Source organism: Vicia villosa, linkage group LG5 (genome assembly GCF_029867415.1).
Source record: "Vicia villosa cultivar HV-30 ecotype Madison, WI linkage group LG5, Vvil1.0, whole genome shotgun sequence".
Taxonomy (NCBI): domain Eukaryota; kingdom Viridiplantae; phylum Streptophyta; class Magnoliopsida; order Fabales; family Fabaceae; genus Vicia; species Vicia villosa.
In genome coordinates, this window is record NC_081184.1 from 86939329 (window position 1) to 86959827 (window position 20499).

Here is a 20499-nt window from a genome sequence, read left to right on the forward strand (position 1 = left end):
TTATTTTTTCTCATTCTTTTTGATTTTGTCTAAACAAAACAATATCTTCATCATCAATGATACACAAAAGGAAAACAGGAGAGAAATATTCAAATCACAAATCAAGAATCGAACAAGAATCATCATCATGGACCCGAGTACATGTTAAAAATATCACATCGAACAATATAATCGAATAATATATGGGTTGAACATGTGCTTATAAATGAGAATAATCCTCACCATATAAGCTAATTTTGTAAGAATGAATTATGTTGGACCACATTTCTTAACATAGATATTTTTTTAACATCCTTAATAATTTATCAATTTCATCTCAACATACATTTTAATATTAAAATTATAGTATTTTTTATTGTTTCTCATAAAAACTAAAACATTGTAAAAGAATCATAATATCAAAATTCTAAATGAGATTAAAGTAACATTAGAAATAAACACAGCCTAAGCGTAGACGATCTATTATGTTAGTAGAGAAAACATTTTAATCAACTATCAAGCCTTTACTATAACATCGACCAAATTGACTATAATGTCTTTTCTTAAAAAAAAATAAAAATTTCACTACACATTGGACTTTATAATAAATAACAAATTAATTAAGCCTTCATTTTTTCAGCTTTTTGGAGTTTATGCCCCTAGTGTTTGATTTTCATAGGTCCAAATTAAAATATTTATTCCCTCAACTCACATGTTTTCCGATGAAACATCTGAAGGAGCTTCGACAAACGCTTCCATTTAAAATAGCTGATAAAACTTGCAACTGATTCTTCTTTTTAATAAACCTGTCCACTACTTATAATTGAAACTTGTTCCTTTTTTATATGGTTAATTTTCATTTTTTAAATACATTTTGGTCAAATTTTTTTATTTCACATTTTTCGTATCGTTCATACAAGATTACACCACAAATAATACACCCGGACGACAGCACGAGTCTCTGACTAATTCTTCAATAAAAACTAACATCTGTCTGCATTAAAAGAATTAACATTAAAATTAGTGTAAAAAATAATAAAAAAACATTAGTTCATATCAATAAATTAAAAGAATTAACATTAAAATTAGTGTAAAAAATAATAAAAAAAACATTAGTTCATATCAATAAATTTGTCCAAGTATTAAAGAATTTGAGTCCCTTACAGAAATGGTAATATATTGAATTCAAAACTTTTGCTTATAAAATACAATACATTTAATTAAAGTGAGAAAATATACCTTACATGTTAAATAGATTTTCTAATTGGGACTAATATACTATACCTATTATTTTAAAATAAGTATTTACTTAAAATTACTAAAAATAGTTTCTAGATTTATTAATTTAGTTTATTAGATTTCATTATAAGTTTTTATATTGAAAAACCCTCGAACCATATCAACCAAAAAGATTTTTTTGTCTTCCAAATATAGTGCGTGGACACCTATTTCATTTAGGACAATGCGATAAAGATGAGAAAGCCAAAATGGTGGGGTCCTCTTGCTTAGTTGTCAACCCTACTTGTATAAGACAAACCTTCCTTAGAACAAGGAACCGGCGAACACCGTTGATAGTTTAACTAATCCCCGGTCGTTCCGGTTTCTCCGTTCCCTTCCTCCGTTCTTCCGCCGCCCCCATTTCTTCCGTACAGCCCCCTACCGGCTTATTCCGGTCACCAACTTCACCATTTTCTCTTACACTCAAAACAAAAAATCAACACAAAATTAATTAGATATATATATTTTTTAAAATTTCGAAAAAAATACCCAATCCTTTCGTTTCAGATAGAATAATCATATTTTTAATTTTAATTAGTATTAATAAAATAATTTGTTTAGCGATTGTGTTTGTTGCTGAAGGTGCCTTGTGATTCTCTCCTCCGTTCCGTTTTGTTCTGTTCTGTTTTGTTTCCTTCGTTTCGTTCACCTTTCGATTTCATTCTCCGAGTTCGTTAGAAAGAGAACGAAGGAGTGAGAGGAAAACCTAATTGAATTGTTTATTTTCTCTCTGAATTGAAGAGTAGAGGATCTGTGTTAGGGTTTCTGATTTCGTTTTGATTGAAATGCAACTTCAGAACGCGATTTCGCGGCAATTATAGCTCCGATCTTAACGGAGCTTCTCGAATCTCTAGGGTTAAACAATGGATGTTGATTCTTCCATGGTGGCGGAGAACGATCACGGTTCAGCGGTGCAGAGCAATGAAGAGAGGGAACAGATAGGGGAAACGCCGTCGTCATCTTCTTCTGGCGGTGGATCTCCTGCGGAGCTACAACCACAGCAGCAAGGTGCTGCTGCGGGTGCTCAGGTACAGCACAGTCCGGTTGTTGGTCCGAGGCTTGCTCCGAGTTATACAGTTGTGGATGCGATTTTGGAGAAGAAGGATGATGGACCGGGGCCAAGGTGTGGTCATACGTTGACGGCTGTGCCGGCGGTGGGTGAGGATGGAACACCTGGATATATTGGTCCGAGACTGATTTTGTTCGGTGGTGCGACTGCACTTGAGGGGAATTCCGCGGGTTCGGGGACTCCTACTTCTGCAGGAAATGCTGGCATACGTAAGTATTTTACTCTCTTGTGTGTGTGTGTTTTGTTTTTCTATCTCGGTTTTTGCTTAAAACAGCTGGTAACATAGATGCAATTGCTGAGTGTTTTGGAACTGGTTTTGATTAATTTGGAAACAATGCTAGGGGCTTGTATACTTGATTTGTGTCTTTTAAAGCAGAGTTTGCTTTAGTGGTTCAGTTAGTTACTGTTGATGTGTAAATGCCAAAGCCCCAATACATTGTTGTTTTTAGGTCATGGAAATGCAATGACAGAGGGATTGTTTTCCAGGCCTTTTCAATTTATTTGTTGGGCTCTATGAACTAAGTGCATGTTTAAATTCACTTTTGTGAGCGGTAAAAGTGGTTGCACACTCGCATGAAATTGATTTAGACATGATTGAGTAAATTACTTTTGCCTTCAAAATGAATTCTCACTACTAGCGTAGATTTGGAGTTGTTGCCTCCATACATGATTTTTAACTTTTTAGACGAATGCATTCAAAATAAATCATTATACTTTCAATCAACCTGAACCATAATCAATTCATTCAATATCATTTTTGCTTCTGCACAATCAAATAGACACCAAATGTTTGTAGTTATGGAAAACTGTGGTTCTCTTAAAGCTTTCCTTTGATACTTCTTTATCTTGGGGGACATAGACTCAGAACTTACTAAAACTTCTCAATTAAATAAGTTAATAGATATTCAAATTATGAAAAGTCCTTTTAAATTTATAGATATTGAGGAAGAAGTTTTTGAAACTATATTTTGGAAGAAGTTAAATGAGGGAATAGGATAGGATAGAAAGTGGCGATAATATATGGTATGGAATACATCATTGTATTGACTATCTTTAGTCAGTATAGTGTGTCCAAAACATATGTAGTGGTTCCTTCCGCTGCATTCATTTACTCTTGATTCTGTTTTATTCCATTCAAATCAACTTAATTTTATTTACTCAATTGCTCTCTTATTCCCTCTATGGTTATTTGAGTGCCAAATTCTTTTTAATTATCATTTCTGGCTTCACACATAGCTTGGTTGGGCCAGTGGAACCCTAATTCTATTTGCTGTAGACAATGTATACAGTTTGTGTCTGAAAATATTAATTTCCTATTTGCTCATTGCCTCCCTTAAATGTTGCATATTTTATACATGAAATGAAATGTTCATTGCTAAATATATCTTTTGAAATGCTAACCGTGTGAGGTATTGAGGAAATATTACTTCCATTCTGGAAAACTTTGGATTTTAGAAAAGAAATTGCGAATATCTGTCAAGAGATTGATGTTTGCATGATTTGCATCTTTGTGTGTTCTCTGTATGCCTAAATGTCTAGTTTTTCAATTTTAATAAATCACATTGAGCAGCAGTGTCAATAGTAAGTTCTCCTTAATTATTGCCCAAAATGGGGTGGCTTCACATGTTTGATTGTTTCTGTCAGACTGTCAGCGGGTGATAGTTTTTTTGTAATAGTACCAATTATTATTTTTTAATATACTTCAACGACAGAAAAATAAGAATAAGAAAATAAAATTAAGAATGTTTGGTTTCTCATTTATTATTAGGTGGCTACCAGTACCAAGATCCTAGGCAAGCTATCTTATTCATGTTTCCATGCAGTAGTGTACTTGTCCTATATCATTTACTACCTGTTTGGTTTCTGTTCAAAGCGCCCAATGTCTTTCTCTACCTGAAGTTGGATTTCCTGTTTTATTTTGATGTCCTTCAATGTCTGTTGACAAAACGAAGTTTTGTCCTCCCCTCATTTTATTTAAATATAAATGAACTGTATACTCATCATCATATTATTATTATTATTATTATTATTATTATTATTATTATTATTATTATTATTGTTATTATTATTATTATTATTATCCATACTATGTAGTGTGTAATTGGATGATTAGAATTGCTTAAGGTTGCATTACTTTAGATTTTCAGTTGTTCAGTACATACATTTTTTGTTGTTGTCTGTAGACGAAGTGACAACCACCACCTGAACTCACACATACAAGTGTTCCAGTCTAACAATATCGACATTTTCCAATTGAACTAGGCCTTACAGACTTCAGTACGTATATTTTAAAACCATGAAATGGACAATGACAATGACAAACTAGTAGTAATTCCACAATTAGCATTTCTAATCTAATTAGTTATGCATTTAAATTTGAAATCTTATTAGATTTTTCTCTATGTATTTTTCTTGTTAATTTTTTATTCTTTTTTAAGTTGGAGCATATGTATTAACTTGTTCTGTTGTTTGTACTCTCACCAGTATAAACTTAGATTTTTGTTCATATTTATTTGCTTTAGTTATTAGTTGAATATTAAATACGCCTGTTAATGTAACTTATTAAATTGTTTTTGCAGATTATAATTTATTTTGTTGACAATGATATAAAAAATAATATTAGTACTACATTATTAGTAAGTCCTAGCTCAACTTGCAAATGCCAATATTGTTATGCTTATGTCAGATATCATTTCCCAGGATCCAACCCAGGACCTCACAATTGTGTGTGTGAGTTGGTTATTGCCACTTCATCTACCGACCAAAAATAAAATTAACACCATATTATAAATCCCATACCCTTTTTGGTAATTACATATTTCAAAGTACTTGTAATTTGCATTTTTCAAACATTTCATTTTACCTAACAATCATTATTGATTAGTGCTTTCATATCTTGATTTTGGATAACTGCTATATGTTACTCAGGCTTTTCCTATAAAACACAAGAATTTATTGCTTAAGTGTGCAGGTTCCTCACGTCACTCATTTACAAATCCACAGGCACAACTTATGAGTATTTTTCATTATAATATAAAATTAAATTATTCACTCATAACTCCCCTAAAAAAATAGAAACCTTCCGTAGTGAACTAATCAATCAATTATCTTTTTACTGTTTTCACTTTTGTAACTTAACTTTCAACTAATTACAAGTATAGTCTTTATTGTTTTGATATGAAATATATAATTGATATCACCCCCAGCTTCCAAGTTGTCGAAGGGAGAGAACTTTAAAGCTTAGGAAAGATGCTATGGCCCTGTGTATGATGAGAGTATATCACTAAAAAAATATGAAAACCAAAATCCAGATATGAAATAAATAAGCGAGAAAGTATCGACAGAATGGAAAAAGTGACTAGTGGGTGGGAACAAAAGATGAGAGCAAGATGATGCCTTGCAGAGAGCTTCCTACACGAAAGTGGATCAGTTTGTCTGTGTTGTGTACCCCTTGCTCAGTCTCTGCTTCTTTAATTTTTGTAATAAGATACGGAAAAAGAAGAAGAGGGTCAGGGATAACCTAGTTTTACCCTCAAATGAGTTACATCAGTATTTGTTGTCAAAATTAACTTGGTAACATCAAGCATTTATCTTTTGTTAAATAAAGTTTAATCAACCGTCTCTCTGCTAAAGACTTCAATCCAAACGAAGTCTTAAAATTTCTTAATTTATTGGGAATTTGGCATCGTACTCTCACCTTGAGAGGGAGTACAAAATTTGGATACTGATTTGTCCAGATTTTATAAAATTTTTCCTTTGAATAAGAAGTGATATTGATTGAAAGGATAAGTGTTTATGCTTACAATTTATCATGATTGACATATTTCATTTGCCACTTCAATCCAAACGAAGTCTTAAAATTTCCTAATTTAATGGGATTTGGCATCGTACTCTCTCACCTTGGGAGGGTCAGTACAAAGTTTGAATACTGATTTGTCAAGATTTTATAGAATTTTTCCTTTGATTAAGAACTGATATTTGATTGAATGGATATGTGTTTATGCTTACAATTTATCGTGATTGACATATTTCATTTGCCTTGCAGGTTTAGCTGGTGCCACAGCTGATGTCCACTGTTATGATGTCTTGACTAATAAATGGTCTAGGTAAGTTTAGAACTAGATCATATTTTCTAGCCTTTATTAATGCTCCAATAATCCTTTTATGCTCTTATGTGCATTGCTTTAGTGCTTATGAGGAAATTTAATGCAGGATTACTCCCTTTGGAGAGCCTCCAACCCCAAGGGCTGCACATGTGGCCACTGCTGTGGGAACGATGGTAGTTATTCAGGTAGTTCAGAAAGATGATCTATTCTGTTTACTTAGTATTGGTTAATATGCTTCCTTTCCTCAAATGATTAACTTAATTCTTAGATGAATATTGCATTGTAAAACAGGGCGGCATTGGTCCTGCTGGATTGTCGGCAGAGGACCTTCATGTTCTTGATCTCACACAGCAACGACCAAGATGGCATAGGTTAGACTAGTAACCTATCTTTGCTCCCTTTATAATTGCATAAATCTGATACTTGTTCTGGATGTAATGTAGAGTTGGTGTTCCAGGGCCTGGACCAGGGCCACGCTATGGACATGTTATGGCTTTGGTGGGGCAGAGGTATCTCATGGCAATTGGAGGCAATGATGGTAGCCACCCCAATGCTTTTACATATTTTACTTGGTTGTTTGCTTTGAAGTGTAAATTTGTTGTATTTTAAACTTGTTTTATCGTTGCTCTACAGGAAAGAGACCTTTGGCTGATGTATGGGCCTTAGACACAGCTGCCAAGCCCTATGAATGGCGCAAATTGGAGCCAGAAGGAGAGGGTCCGCCTCCATGCATGTACTGAGCTCACAAATTCTACCTATCTTCACTAATATTTTGATTTCACTACGATCTTATCATTCTTAAATGCTAATATTTATAGTTTTTCCTATTCCGTAGCCTTATATTGTCTTGAGATAGATTCCGAGAGCAAGTTTTTCTTGTTTCAGTTTGAAACCTTGATTGCTTTAACTAGGTTGTGTAGGGACTCTTGTTAACCAGGTTCAGGAGAATTTATCCCTTTGTTTTCAGTTTGTTAGATAATATACATGTAGAAGAGATGAGGATATTGCGGTGGATGTGTGGTAAGACTCGATAGGATAAAATTAGAAATGAAAATGTTATAGAGTGTTGGGGTAACACCTATAGTGGAGAAGATGGTGGAAAATATACTTAGGTGGTTTGGTCATGTAGAGAGAAGACCGGTGGATTCTGTAGTAAGGAGGGTAGATCAGATGAAGAGAAGACAAACAATTAGAGGAAGAGAAAGACCTAGAAAGATTATAAGGGTTTGTTTGGAAGTTGATTTTTGAAGGGTTTAGAGGGGAAGACTTTGGAGGGTCGCGTCTATATCTTGAAATGTGTTTGATATTTTTAACAAGTTTAAAAAACAATATGCTTAGCATATTGTTTTTTAAACTTTTTAAAAATATCAAACTCATTTCAAGATAAAGACACAACCCTCCAAAGCTTTTCCCTCCAAAATTCTCCAAAAACCAACTCCCAAACGAACCCAAGAGAAGTTATTAAGAAAGATCTCTAGATAAATGATTTGGATAGAAGCATGGTCCTTGATAGAACATAATGGCGAAAGTTGATCCATGTAGCCGACCATACTCAGTGGGATAAGGCTTAGTTGTTGTTGTTGCTTTTGTTTGTTTCGCTTGGTATGATATTGTGTGACTTTCGACGTCAATGAGAGGGTTGTGCCTGCTGTCAAAACTATTTTCATATTAAGGGTCAATGATGTCCTGGATTTGTTCTTAATGTACTATGTACTATTTCTCTCCTTTTTCAATCAATATAGAAATGTGATTGTATATTTACAGAAGAATCAGTGAATTGAATTTTCTATACTCACTCTAGTTCAGCTATGTCAAACACAATATCCTTTTGCTTACTATTGCCTTGTATATTCTGGCTGGTCTGGTTTATTGGTTAGTCATTGCTTTATTCTTTCTTCTGTTTGGGAACTTATTGATATCGGAGCAGTATCACCTTTATGTATGGTTTCCTTTATGTGTGATTACAATAACATTACAAATCTTGGGTAGGACCCTATGAGTTGACATATCATGTGGAACATTTTGGAAGCAAAAGTGTGAAATTATAAATACTACCATTGTGTAATGGAAAATGCTCCTTTAAATTGGAGATGTCTCTAACATGACCAAGTAAGGGAATATGATTCATATCTAAATGTCTTAAGGGTGGATACACCTTTACTTGCGCATATTGGAGACAAACGGACTTTTGATGAGCTTTTTCCTTATGTTATTAGGATTAATCTTGACACATTTTTTGTCAAATTGCTAATTAGGATTAATGTTTTGTTTCTTGAATGAAGTAAGCTCACTGTTGCTATGATTTTTTTGAGAGAACAGTAGAATATTTTATAAACCGTTGTTGACGTCATCGAATAACTTAGGTTTCTATTTGTTTTATGTTGGCTATCATGATGTGGTTGAGATTTTTTGTAATGTGATTGAGTTGCTGTTTTCGATTTACTTCTGGGTAGGTATGCAACTGCAAGTGCACGCTCTGATGGGCTTCTTCTGCTTTGTGGAGGGAGGGATGCCAATAGCGTTGTAAGTTTTCTATCTGCTCAGAAATGTTCACTTTCTTATTCTGTTGATTTGGTTCATCAAAGAATCTTTTAAATGTTTCACAATAAAAATGATCTGAGTTTGTATTCATAATTGATATCACTTTCTCATTATCCTTATGTCAACGGCTTGCTTGCATAGTTACCTATCCTGAGTTAGTTACAATTTATATCTGTTTATTTGGAGAAAGCATTTATTTGTTGTGGAAAAGAGTTAATTATATCGTGATCTTAAGCTTAAGAGGCGGCTTATGATAGTTTGACTTTGCTCAAATTGTCAAGTCTCAAACACTAGATAGCTTTGAGACTGGACAATATAGAAAACCGAAGTGGGTTTGTCGGTTTTCTATATTTAGGCTTTGAGAAGTAAGGACCCTAGGGGTGATGACAAGGTATTCTCAAGACTTGAAAAAAAAACATGGATACTAGGCATGCAACAGGAAAACAAAATAATGAAACAAACAACATGGATACTAGGCATGCAACCTGACAGTCGATTCCTTTGGAAAATTAGATTGCTTAGAAGATTGATGTCTGCCTTTCAATACAGAAATTCGGAAATAAATTCATTGAATATGAGCTGGAATTGCAACACATGTCAAAAAAAATCAGTGCGAGGCATGCAAATCTACAGTGAATAATTTGTATTAATCCTGTTAACTAGTGCAGTTCCAGCAATAGACTTAATTGGAGAAGGAGCCGTGGATTTCCAACATAGAGGATCTGACAACTAGAGGAGTGAGTGAAAATTTGGGAGAGATAAACAAGAATAACTCCAATGTTTTGTTGTCTGCCACACAAACCCAGCTCCAAATCCCATAAAACTATCGATTTGGGTCCTCTCCCATAAAACTTCCTTACATCCCTTTCCCTCCGACATCATATTTCTATACATCTCATTTATTTTCTCTCTTTTAAGCACCTCATTTTTTCTCATCTTCTCTCTCCTCTTACACACATTTGTTTTTGTTGGAGAGGGGTGCATGTAGGAGAGCATCCAAACCCCCTAACAAGTAACTAGTAGGAAGATAATCTCTTGGCTTATTTTGCTTCCTTGACCACGTGCAGTTTCTTGCTTTCTTTCATATTTTTATTTGTCATTTTAGCATCTACCTTCAGAATATGTATCTAATAGGGACTTGAGTATTATGGGGTGCTTAAGTCCCACATCAAGTAGTATGGGATGATCGATGGAGCTAGGTTGTCAATAGCGCGCTATAGCGGCGCTATAGCGGTATAGCGTAGCGGTTGAGGCCCTCGCCGCGACGCTATTGGGCTGTTTACCGTTATCTGAAATAGCGGAAATAGCGGCCACGATTTCATGTGTCGTAGCGGTGGAATAGCGGCGCAATAGCAGTTCTGTAGCGCTATTCAGACCGCTATTGTGAAGATACGGTCAGAACTGTAACTTTGAATTTTTTTAAGGGCAAATTTGTATTTTCCCGTTTTATTTAACTACTATAAAAGCTTAAAGTGAGCATTAGGTCATAAATATTCTCTTTCTTCACTGAAAAACAGCAGCCAGCAGCCGTTCCATTCTGCCCTAGTTTCAACTTCCATTAGTATCTAGGCATAAACTTGCTATATTAGTATCTAGGCATGAACCAACAAGAGTTACTAGGCATAGACTTGCTACATTAGTATCTAATGGAGATGAGGAGTTGGAGGTAGAAGAAGTGTTTGAAATTGAATCAAGTGATGAGCAAGATGATATTAATGTGGTGGAACTTAGAAGTGAAGATGAGGCGGATGTGATTTAGTCATTTTGTTTACATTTAGAATTTGATTTAGACATTTTGAGTACATTCCTAATTTGAGTCATTATGTTTAGTTTATGTATGTTGCAACTTTTGGTTTATGTATGTTGCAACTTTTGTTTTCAAGTCATTATGAATGTTGTTGGAACCTATTTTTAGTATTTATGTATGTTGTTGGAACCTATTTTAGTATTTATGTTTTCGTATTAAATATTTAGCTTGATTTTTAAAAGCTCACAATAGCGGTCATCCCGCTATCCGCTATGCCGCTATAGCATTTGGGAGGTCCGGCGCTACGCGCCGCTATCTGAGATTAACAACCTAGCGATGGAGTATTTATGTGGCTTGGTTCTTCTCCCTTGATAGCTATTTTTTAAGAGAGGGTTCCCCAAGTTCTTAAATGTTCATCAGTATCTTTGCTGAATTTTAGTATTCACATTTACTTTTAGAATCTGACCTGCCTATACCTATAGAATGGGACCTGCAAATAACTGATTAAATGCTTTTCTTATCAAGTACTCTTTGGTATTTGGGTATTGAAGTTCCAACAACTCCACTAGAGCGTTAATTTCTTTGGCTGGCTATCACTTGCAAGTAAAAGTTGGATTCTTTTCTTCTTGGAGACGTCATTGACATCACTTGATGTGTCTAGTCATGATTATTCCTATCCATTTTTCTTTCTGTATTCCATTCCTATTTCATTTAAAAGGCATTACTTGGGGGATTCATGTAATTTTGTTAAACTTGTATATTTTTATGCGACTCTTCTAAATTGTTTATTTCTAATATATGGTCGTATATTGATTCCCATAATCCACTTTCCCCAAATCTTATAATACAGCCGTTGGCTAGTGCATATGGACTTGCTAAGCATAGAGATGGTCGTTGGGAATGGGCAATTGCCCCAGGTGTTTCACCATCTTCAAGATATCAGCATGCAGCGGTGAGATAAGCTCCTTTTATTTATTTTTAGTTGGTTATATATTCCAAGTATCATAATTTACTTCTTTGATGATTATAGGTGTTTGTAAATGCAAGACTCCATGTGTCTGGCGGGGCTCTTGGTGGAGGACGGATGGTAGAAGATTCATCTAGTGTTGCAGGTAATTGATTGTGGTGTTGCTTACAGTTTGTGTGTTCTTTGACTGGTATTTTATTGTTCGGCCATGTTTGATCTTGACTGCAAGTATAACAAACTACTTGTTGGTTTTTACGACCTTGCTCTCTATCTCCTTTCTCCCTCCTCTACACTTGTGCAAATGTAATTTTCATATTTTAACAAAAGAGTGACTTATTTTTTGGTGAGTATAGAAAGATAATATTCTTGTGGAAATCTGGATGATTTTGATTAAGTCATAATAACAAATACGTTTGGAATTTCATTACCGCTGTAGCTACTGTTTGTAGGATAGCTTGCTGGTGCCTACTTGCTGCTGTAACCTTTAGTATATTTTACCAATGGTAATTTTGTGTACTTATTTTTGAAGAGAAGGCAAGATTTATTGTTGTGCCAATTCATGCTATGTTTAGAAGCTTATTTTAATGTTTATTGTTTCCTTTGCAGTGTTGGACACTGCTGCTGGTGTTTGGTGTGATACAAAATCCGTTGTTACCAGTCCAAGGACGGGGAGATACAGTGCTGATGCAGCTGGGGGAGATGCCTCCGTCGAGTTGGTCCGGCGTTGCAGGCATGCAGCTGCTGCTGTTGGTGACCTAATTTTTATTTACGGTGGTTTACGTGGTGGTAAGTCATAAATCTAATCTATTTGTTTGAGTCATGTGGTAGTTTGATCATTGCAATTCATTAGGCCAGCCTGTTGTCTGGCTACAATTTAGCTACTTTGCTCCCTTTGATTTTCATTTAGAGTTTAGACTTAACCGGTCTACTATTGGGAATTGATTCATGATATGACATAAGACTTTGGTGGTGGTTTTTGTTGCTGTCTTTGGCTATGCTTTATATACTTACTGTTTTGATTGAATTCGATTCTTTTGGATATTTGTATGGACTTGAAGCAGAAGGTAGAAAATTTTATTGTCCTCTTTCAGAATATGAATAACTCAAATGATGCTAAAAGAAGAGTTTGGAGATATAAACTTTTGGAAAAATAGAGTCATGAAGAGCATATCTAGACTGTTGAAAGAGATGCTGGGCATTTCCATTTAACTAGGTTTACCATTGGCATATGCTATAACATGAGGGAACAATTATAAGAGACGATTTCATCATCACAGTTGCTGTTCTCATTATGCTTATATCATATCCAGTTGTTGATTTAAATTACTATATCAGTTGGACCGTTCTTGAGCATGTCCCATCATCAATCCCTGTTTGTCTTGCAAGCCTAGATGTTTTCTTTCATACCCCACAATTTTATCATGTAGTAAGTTCTAACTGTTTTACTTCATGAGAAGGACTGATCATTGTGTATTGTTTATGCTGCAGGAGTCTTGCTGGATGACCTGCTTGTTGCTGAAGATCTTGCTGCTGCAGAAACAACAAGTGCTGCTTCGCATGCTGCTGCTGCAGCAGCTGCGTCTGATGTACACATGGGACGAGTACCAGGAGGATATGGATTTGTTGATGATAGAACAGGGCAAACAATGTCTGATGCAGCTGCTGATGGTGCAGTTGTTTTGGGAAATCCAGTTGCCCCCCCTGTAAATGGTGACATGTATACTGATATCAGCACTGAAAATGCATTGCTTCAGGGAACTAGGTATGATAGCTTTTACTGTAATTACACTCTACCACTAGAGAGAAATACTTTAATTATACTGTCCTCCTAATACTTTTTAAATTACAATCCATTCCCTTGTAAGATGAAATGAGCTACACTTAGTACATTTAATGCAAACAAAACCCATAGATTTATCTTTTGTTGCAATTATAAGTGCCTTTGGCATCTAGTTGTGAAAAGTCTATTATTGATTTTAGCAATTTTAAATATGAAATGACAAAAGAAAATCCCCCAACTATTTGGCTTTGGAACATCACCCAAAATTTTCATATCTTCAGTAAACTTGACAATTTGAGTGTAAAACTATACTGAAAGTCACAGCGAAATAAAATTACCCTAATGAGTTTTTTTTCTTCCATATTTAATCTATTGATGGAGGGAAGTGTGATTTTAAAAATGGAGTAGTGTAATTTAAGTATGTCTCAGCTGAAGGAAATATAATTTACCCTAGTTTTATTTTCTCATTAGGGGAATATTAAATTTTCACCTATTCATATGAAAAAAATTTAACAGGAGAACTAGCAAAGGAGTTGAATATCTGGTTGAAGCATCTGCTGCAGAAGCTGAAGCTATCAGTGCCACACTGGCTGCTGCCAAGGCGCGGCAAGAGAATGGAGAAGTTGAATCACCAGATCGGGATCGTGGGGCTGAGGCTACTCCTAGTGGGAAACAAATATCTTCCATGATTAAGCTTGAATCTGCAGGCCCAAATAGTATTGCTTCTGGTGGAGTTAGGCTGCATCACAGAGCTGTGAGTAGTGCATTTTGATTACTAAGGAAAAGATATACTGTCAAGTTTCACGATATATTCAAGTGCAATTTTTTCTGAAATTTTGCCCAGGTGGTTATTGCCGCAGAGACTGGTGGTGCATTAGGTGGCATGGTTAGGCAACTTTCGATTGATCAGTTTGAAAATGAAGGTAGACGGGTCAGTTATGGGACTCCAGAAAGTGCAACTGCTGCTAGAAAGTTATTAGATCGGCAGATGTCTATCAATAGTGTCCCAAAGAAGGTATATTGTCTCTATAACTAGTTATTATTGAGTGCAAAGTTTGCATGTAACTGATGGTGGGAAATGTTTTCAATTAGCTGTACCATTTTTGACACTGATTTCTATATTGTCACTTTGTTAAGTATTTCAGCCTCTCTAATAATGTGTATCAAGGTCAAATTCAACTAAATGATGTGAAAACACATGATTGGATGATCAAAATTAAACTCTTTTAGGAAAGTTATATACATTTCATTTAATAGTTCAGCAATGGATCAGATGCATTATTCTGATTGCTTTAAAACAACACAAATTATTTAATATCGACATTTTTTGCAATGGGTCAGGTGCAGAACATCTGATAAGTTATGTTCGTTAACTTTGTGTTGTCATTGTACTCCATCACATCCTTTCTGTTGATGATGGGTATAACCTGAGTGTCTTCTATTGAATCTTTTCCCATCCCATGTTGGGTTTTTCATGCCTATTTTGTTGAATCACTCATAATTATTTTATTGAACTCATCAAGCTTGGCTTCATTTTATGTTTAGCTTGTTTCTAATTAAGTTTCTTGACCTTCTATGTAGGTCATAGCACACCTCTTAAAGCCTCGTGGCTGGAAACCACCAGTTCGACGGCAGTTTTTCTTGGATTGCAATGAAATTGCAGATCTCTGTGATAGTGCAGAGAGGATATTTTCTAGCGAACCTACTGTCATACAGCTTAAGGCACCAATTAAAATATTTGGTGATTTACATGGGCAATTTGGGGATCTCATGCGCCTTTTTGATGAGTATGGTTCACCATCAACTGCCGGTGACATAGCGTAAGTTCCTTAGTTCCCATGGATGGATTTATAATTTTACGTGAGTAATGGATAGTTTTATATTTGAGAAATGGGTAGTTACTCATGGATGGATTGTTACCACTTTCTGTTTGAACATCTGTGAAGTCCCACTCTAGATTGAGATTACTGCATTAGTCTTAGAATTTCGGTTAATAACCCACCCTCAAAAGCTAGCTAATGAAGTGGGGACTGTCCAAGCCTTTGTAAGAACTACCAGTACTAAGCACATATCTCTACTAGATGTGGGATCTCAACACACCTCGTCATGACCCAGACCGAATATCTAGTGTGTTAGTATTTGTGTAATGGGCCAAGCCAAGTCAGCCCAGTGCTGTGCATGCTTGCTGTGTAAATCAGCAACGAATTCCTGTCCTTCAGTTAGCTGCTTAGTCAGCATTAGTTTGTTAGTGCTGTTGAAAATGCTAATAAATTCTAAAATCAACTGGAAGATCTTGCCTATATAAATACTTTCTACTGTGTAATAGTTCAGTAATGGAATTATCAAACTCACTATCGAAGTTTCTCTATTTCTTCCGTTTGATTCTACTTTCTCTTTCTCTCATTTTGAATCTGTTTCTGATATGGAGCATGAACAAATATGAGTGGCCCAATAACAGTTCAAGGATAGGCTTCAATATCATCTTACAATTTGGCCTAGGTGTAACTCAAAAAGATCTTAGAATTTGGGACAGGCCTAACTCCATCCCAAAGCATCTTAGAGTTAGGGCCTGGAAAGCTAGCTCAAAAGGAAAAGGATTGCCCAAACCTCTCTACAGACTACGTTTACCAAATTACCATATCACTAGTAAATGTGGGATCTCCCCAATTAGATTTTGTACACTTGGTGCATTGTTATAAGCTTATCTTTTAGCATCAGTTCTCGTGGTTTGTTATCCAGCATACATTTTGTAGATGTCTTTCAAGATCTATATTTAAGGCACCTTTTCTCGGATTGATTGACTTTTATACCTGATCTAAATGATTCTTGTCTTTGCATTGCAATCTACGAGGTATCACTTGCTATCAACAATATGCATAATACATTTATTCCATCATGGAATAGTAATATGATATAAATCCAATAATCCATTGCTTTTATAGATTTGTTTATTTTCCGATTTACATTGTGCTTTGATTTGGAATTTTAGTGACTGCATTGGATTGGGTAGCTTACTAGGTACTAGACTATATAGTTTGTTAGATTTAGTGCATACAACAGAAAGACCTTTCACATGTTGATCTGATAGTCAATAGATATAAATATATAATACAATAAGGATGACACATTTTTCTTCCCTCATAGCTAGCATGTGCATAATGGTAACAGTTTAGGCATCCAATTTTCTCATGCTAATTTTATGTTAATGACAACCAGATATATCGATTATCTATTCCTCGGAGATTATGTTGATAGGGGCCAACACAGCCTGGAAACTATAAGCCTTCTGCTTGCTTTGAAGGTACTACGAGTTTATAGGTTGTTTCTTTATCTTGCTTATCAAGTTTGATGGTCAGTTTGATGTATGATAATGTGGAATTTGCAGGTTGAGTATCCAAACAATGTTCACTTAATACGTGGAAATCATGAAGCTGCAGATATTAATGCCCTTTTTGGTTTTCGAATTGAGTGCATTGAGAGGATGGTAAGAAATTTCATACATGGGAAAACATTTTATATTACTTTTAGGTACTGAAGCAACATTGTAATTTTCTGTTCAGGGTGAGAGAGATGGAATTTGGACATGGCACCGGATAAACCGTCTGTTTAACTGGCTCCCTCTTGCCGCTCTAATTGAGAAAAAAATCATTTGCATGCACGGGGGTATTGGCCGTTCAATAAATCACTTGGAACAAATTGAGAATATTCAGCGTCCTATTACAATGGAAGCAGGATCGATTGTGCTGATGGATCTTTTGTGGTTAGTGCATTGCTATGTTTTTATGTTCTTATATGTTGATGACAATTTACTTTCTCGACCTTTTGAATAATGACACCATGAAATGGTTCTATAGGTCTGATCCTACAGAGAATGACAGCGTGGAAGGTCTGCGACCAAATGCTAGAGGTCCAGGGTTAGTTACTTTTGGGGTGAGTAATTTTTTACAAGCTTATTTTGTGAAATGGTTAATATTTTGTGTAGTAGTTGCTTTTGCCTGGATAATGATATAAATAGATACTACATATTTGATGATAGGTATATTGATGCTGATTAATACAATTTATTCGATTGAATTTAATGAACTAAGTATGCTTATGTATTAATTGTTTTATCATTCTAGAAATCCTATTGATTAATATACATACTGAGTTTTGAAGCTTCGTTTGCCACTTAAAATCAGCTGTACACTGATTTTTAGTCTTAACAAACTCTATAGAATTTTAGGGGGTCGGTGCTACGCAATGCTATTCGAGATTAACAACCTAGATATGGATGCATGTAAGAAAACAAAGCTGATTATTTCCATATATTAGTACTCCCTCCGTCACTATTATAAACAAATATTCCTTTTTTCAGGATCATTGAATAACTGATTTATCTAGTCTATATTTAAGACCAAATACATCAGTTATTCAATGAATCTGAGAATGAAGTATTTGCTTATAATACTAGTGACCATAGAGTAGATGTTAAGAGTCCCACATTGGAAACTTAAGGTCTGAAAAAGGGTTTATAAGTGGGAGGCATCCCTCACTTTACAAGCTGATTTTGTAGAAGCTAAGTTAGGTCCAAATTCGTAGAAGCTAAGTTAGGTCCAAATTCTAAGATGGTATTAGTATCAGAGCCTATCAAACATTTGGACCACCTGCAATTGGGTCTCTTTCTATCTTGGGGGCACTCTTGTGTTAAGAGTCCCACATTGGATGAGATAAAACATGAAAATAAGTTTATAAGTGGCAGACATTTCCCACTCTCAAGTCTGTTTTATTGGAGCTGAGTTCGGCCAAATCCAAATTTTAAGAATATTATATCTTCATGGAGCTATACTGCATTTGTGACTCATGTATTCCCCTTTCATTTACTGCCTGCTATAGTCAATGCCATTACTTGATATCCTCTAATTTGAAGTTTCCCTTTTATGATGCATGTAAATTTGGCTGTTAGTTACAGGCGTGCCTTGCTAGATATTGTTTTTACTTTCTTTAATATTTAAATTAGTGCTATATCAAAAGTATAATGTAATGGTATTGTGCCCTTTTAATTTGTAAATGGTGTTCTCTGTTGCAGCCTGACCGTGTAATGGAATTTTGCAATAACAATGATCTTCAGCTGATTGTTCGTGCACATGAATGTGTGATGGATGGTTTTGAGCGTTTTGCACAGGGACATTTAATCACCCTTTTCTCAGCTACAAATTACTGTGGTATTTGTTCATGGCTTGTATGTTGTACGCTTGCACTTCTCATTTTCCCTATTAAATTTTGGTTCTTATGGTTATAGGTACCGCAAATAATGCTGGAGCAATATTAGTTTTGGGGAGGGATCTTGTGGTGGTTCCTAAACTGATTCATCCATTACCACCTGCACTTTCTTCACCAGAAACATCACCAGAACGTCAGAATGAAGATACTTGGATGCAGGTACTCCAAATATTCTGCAGCTGGCACCCTCTTTGCCCTGCTTAAATTTGCTCCTATCAAATATACGTAGGCACATTTAAGTAAATTTTGAACTTTCTTTTAGCCCTTTATTTAATATAAATATATTTCTTTTGGGGTTAACATGTACAGGAGTTGAATGCAAACAGACCACCAACTCCAACTAGAGGTCGTCCTCCAGGAGCAAATGACCGTGGCTCGCTGGCTTGGATATAATGATAATTAAGAAAACCTCTAATTTTTATGCTGTAAGAGGTTGTGCTACCGCCTGAATTTCGGTGTTATGTACATAGCATGATGCCATTTATGAGTATGCGAGTTTCTGATCTTTAATACTGTGGAAAGCTAGAAGATATTCACAGTCCTGGTTCTCACCAGTCTACTCAGCATCCCTTTAGAAGATATACACACACGTTTGAGAAGCAAGGTCGGTGCCTCAAGGTCATACAAAACTAGAAGCTGCAGTCGGGGTTCCACTCACCCATTGTATATTGAGCCATAGGTGTAAAATCAAGGTCACGGTTGTGTCATGGATTGTCAGTGTTGGCTATTTTTACCATTGATTTTTAAATATTTTTTATCATCACCCCATGTTATCATTCTTTTTCAAAATCGCAAGGACAATGGGGTTATAATATTTTTTTCTTTCTTTTTGTGTTGGTGAGATATATATGAGAAATCTTCTTGGGGGTCCGTGTATCATAGGTGTTGCTTTGTGTTATTCTCAACTATGCATGCACAATTAATGGTGTGAATCAACATACTTCGATACAGAAATGTGAATTTTGATAAAAGTATTATGTATTTTTCCCTTGTGCAGCAAAGAGTTTCCGAGACTACGTTTTTTTTTTTTTTTTCTTTTTCCATATATTGTATTAGGGGTGACAAAACGGGCCATGGTCCGCCGCCCACCAAAATCTGCAGCTCGTCAAAATCAGTCTCGCCTATTCGTTCAGCTCGTTTCGTCTTAAGTCTGTTATTTTTTAGTTAATTTTAATAATTTTAATTCTTGATGATTTTATTTTATAAATTTATGTGTAAATGTGTAATTTTTTTAAGTAAAGTTTATTAAAAAATTGTTTTAAAAAATAAATGAAAAATTTAATTAAAAGGTAAAAGAAACTTATTAATCTATTAAAATAAAAAATATTAAAAAATAGGCGGGCAAGTCCGCTGTTTGCCAACCCGCCATTTTGGTGAGGCGGACATGATTTTTATGCTCATTTCATTTGGGGCGGGCTTGTTCGTCCCGTCCATTTTTTGGCGGACTTAAGGTCGGGTGGAGCGGACGACCTGTTTTGCCACTCTTAATTATATTCATATAGTCAAATAGAGTTGTAGATTAGATTTTATATTAAAAGTCTATCTTTCTTCCTTGTTGGTTTACCTATATATAGGATCTCTGATGCTTTAAATTCATTAGACTAGACTGATTGAGGGCCATTAAGATAATGTTTTTTTTGTTTGTATGAAGCCTATTGGGGATCAAGTCCCTCCTTCCCTTTTTGAGATCGACTAATTATGGTTATTAAAATATCTTGAATGCTGTCTGTATGAATGATTACTCCATATTAGATATGGGTCAATTTGCTC

General features: G+C 35.2%; 1 protein-coding gene across 1 annotated transcript; it reads left to right on the forward strand.

Annotated features, from left to right (window-relative positions):
* The first annotated feature begins 1464 nt into the window (after window positions 1-1464).
* LOC131601809 (serine/threonine-protein phosphatase BSL3) lies at window positions 1465-19712 on the forward strand. The gene is made up of 21 exons (XM_058873701.1): window positions 1465-2535; window positions 6372-6432; window positions 6539-6617; window positions 6724-6803; window positions 6876-6970; window positions 7066-7165; window positions 8886-8955; window positions 11571-11672; window positions 11751-11832; window positions 12294-12473; window positions 13176-13449; window positions 13984-14221; window positions 14312-14482; window positions 15049-15287; window positions 16684-16768; window positions 16853-16951; window positions 17028-17227; window positions 17322-17397; window positions 18536-18671; window positions 18749-18888; window positions 19039-19712. Exons 1-21 carry the CDS (start codon window positions 2121-2123, stop codon window positions 19120-19122), a joined length of 3006 nt encoding a protein of 1001 aa, XP_058729684.1. The 5' UTR covers window positions 1465-2120; the 3' UTR covers window positions 19123-19712.
* Window positions 19713-20499: the final 787 nt, after the last annotated feature.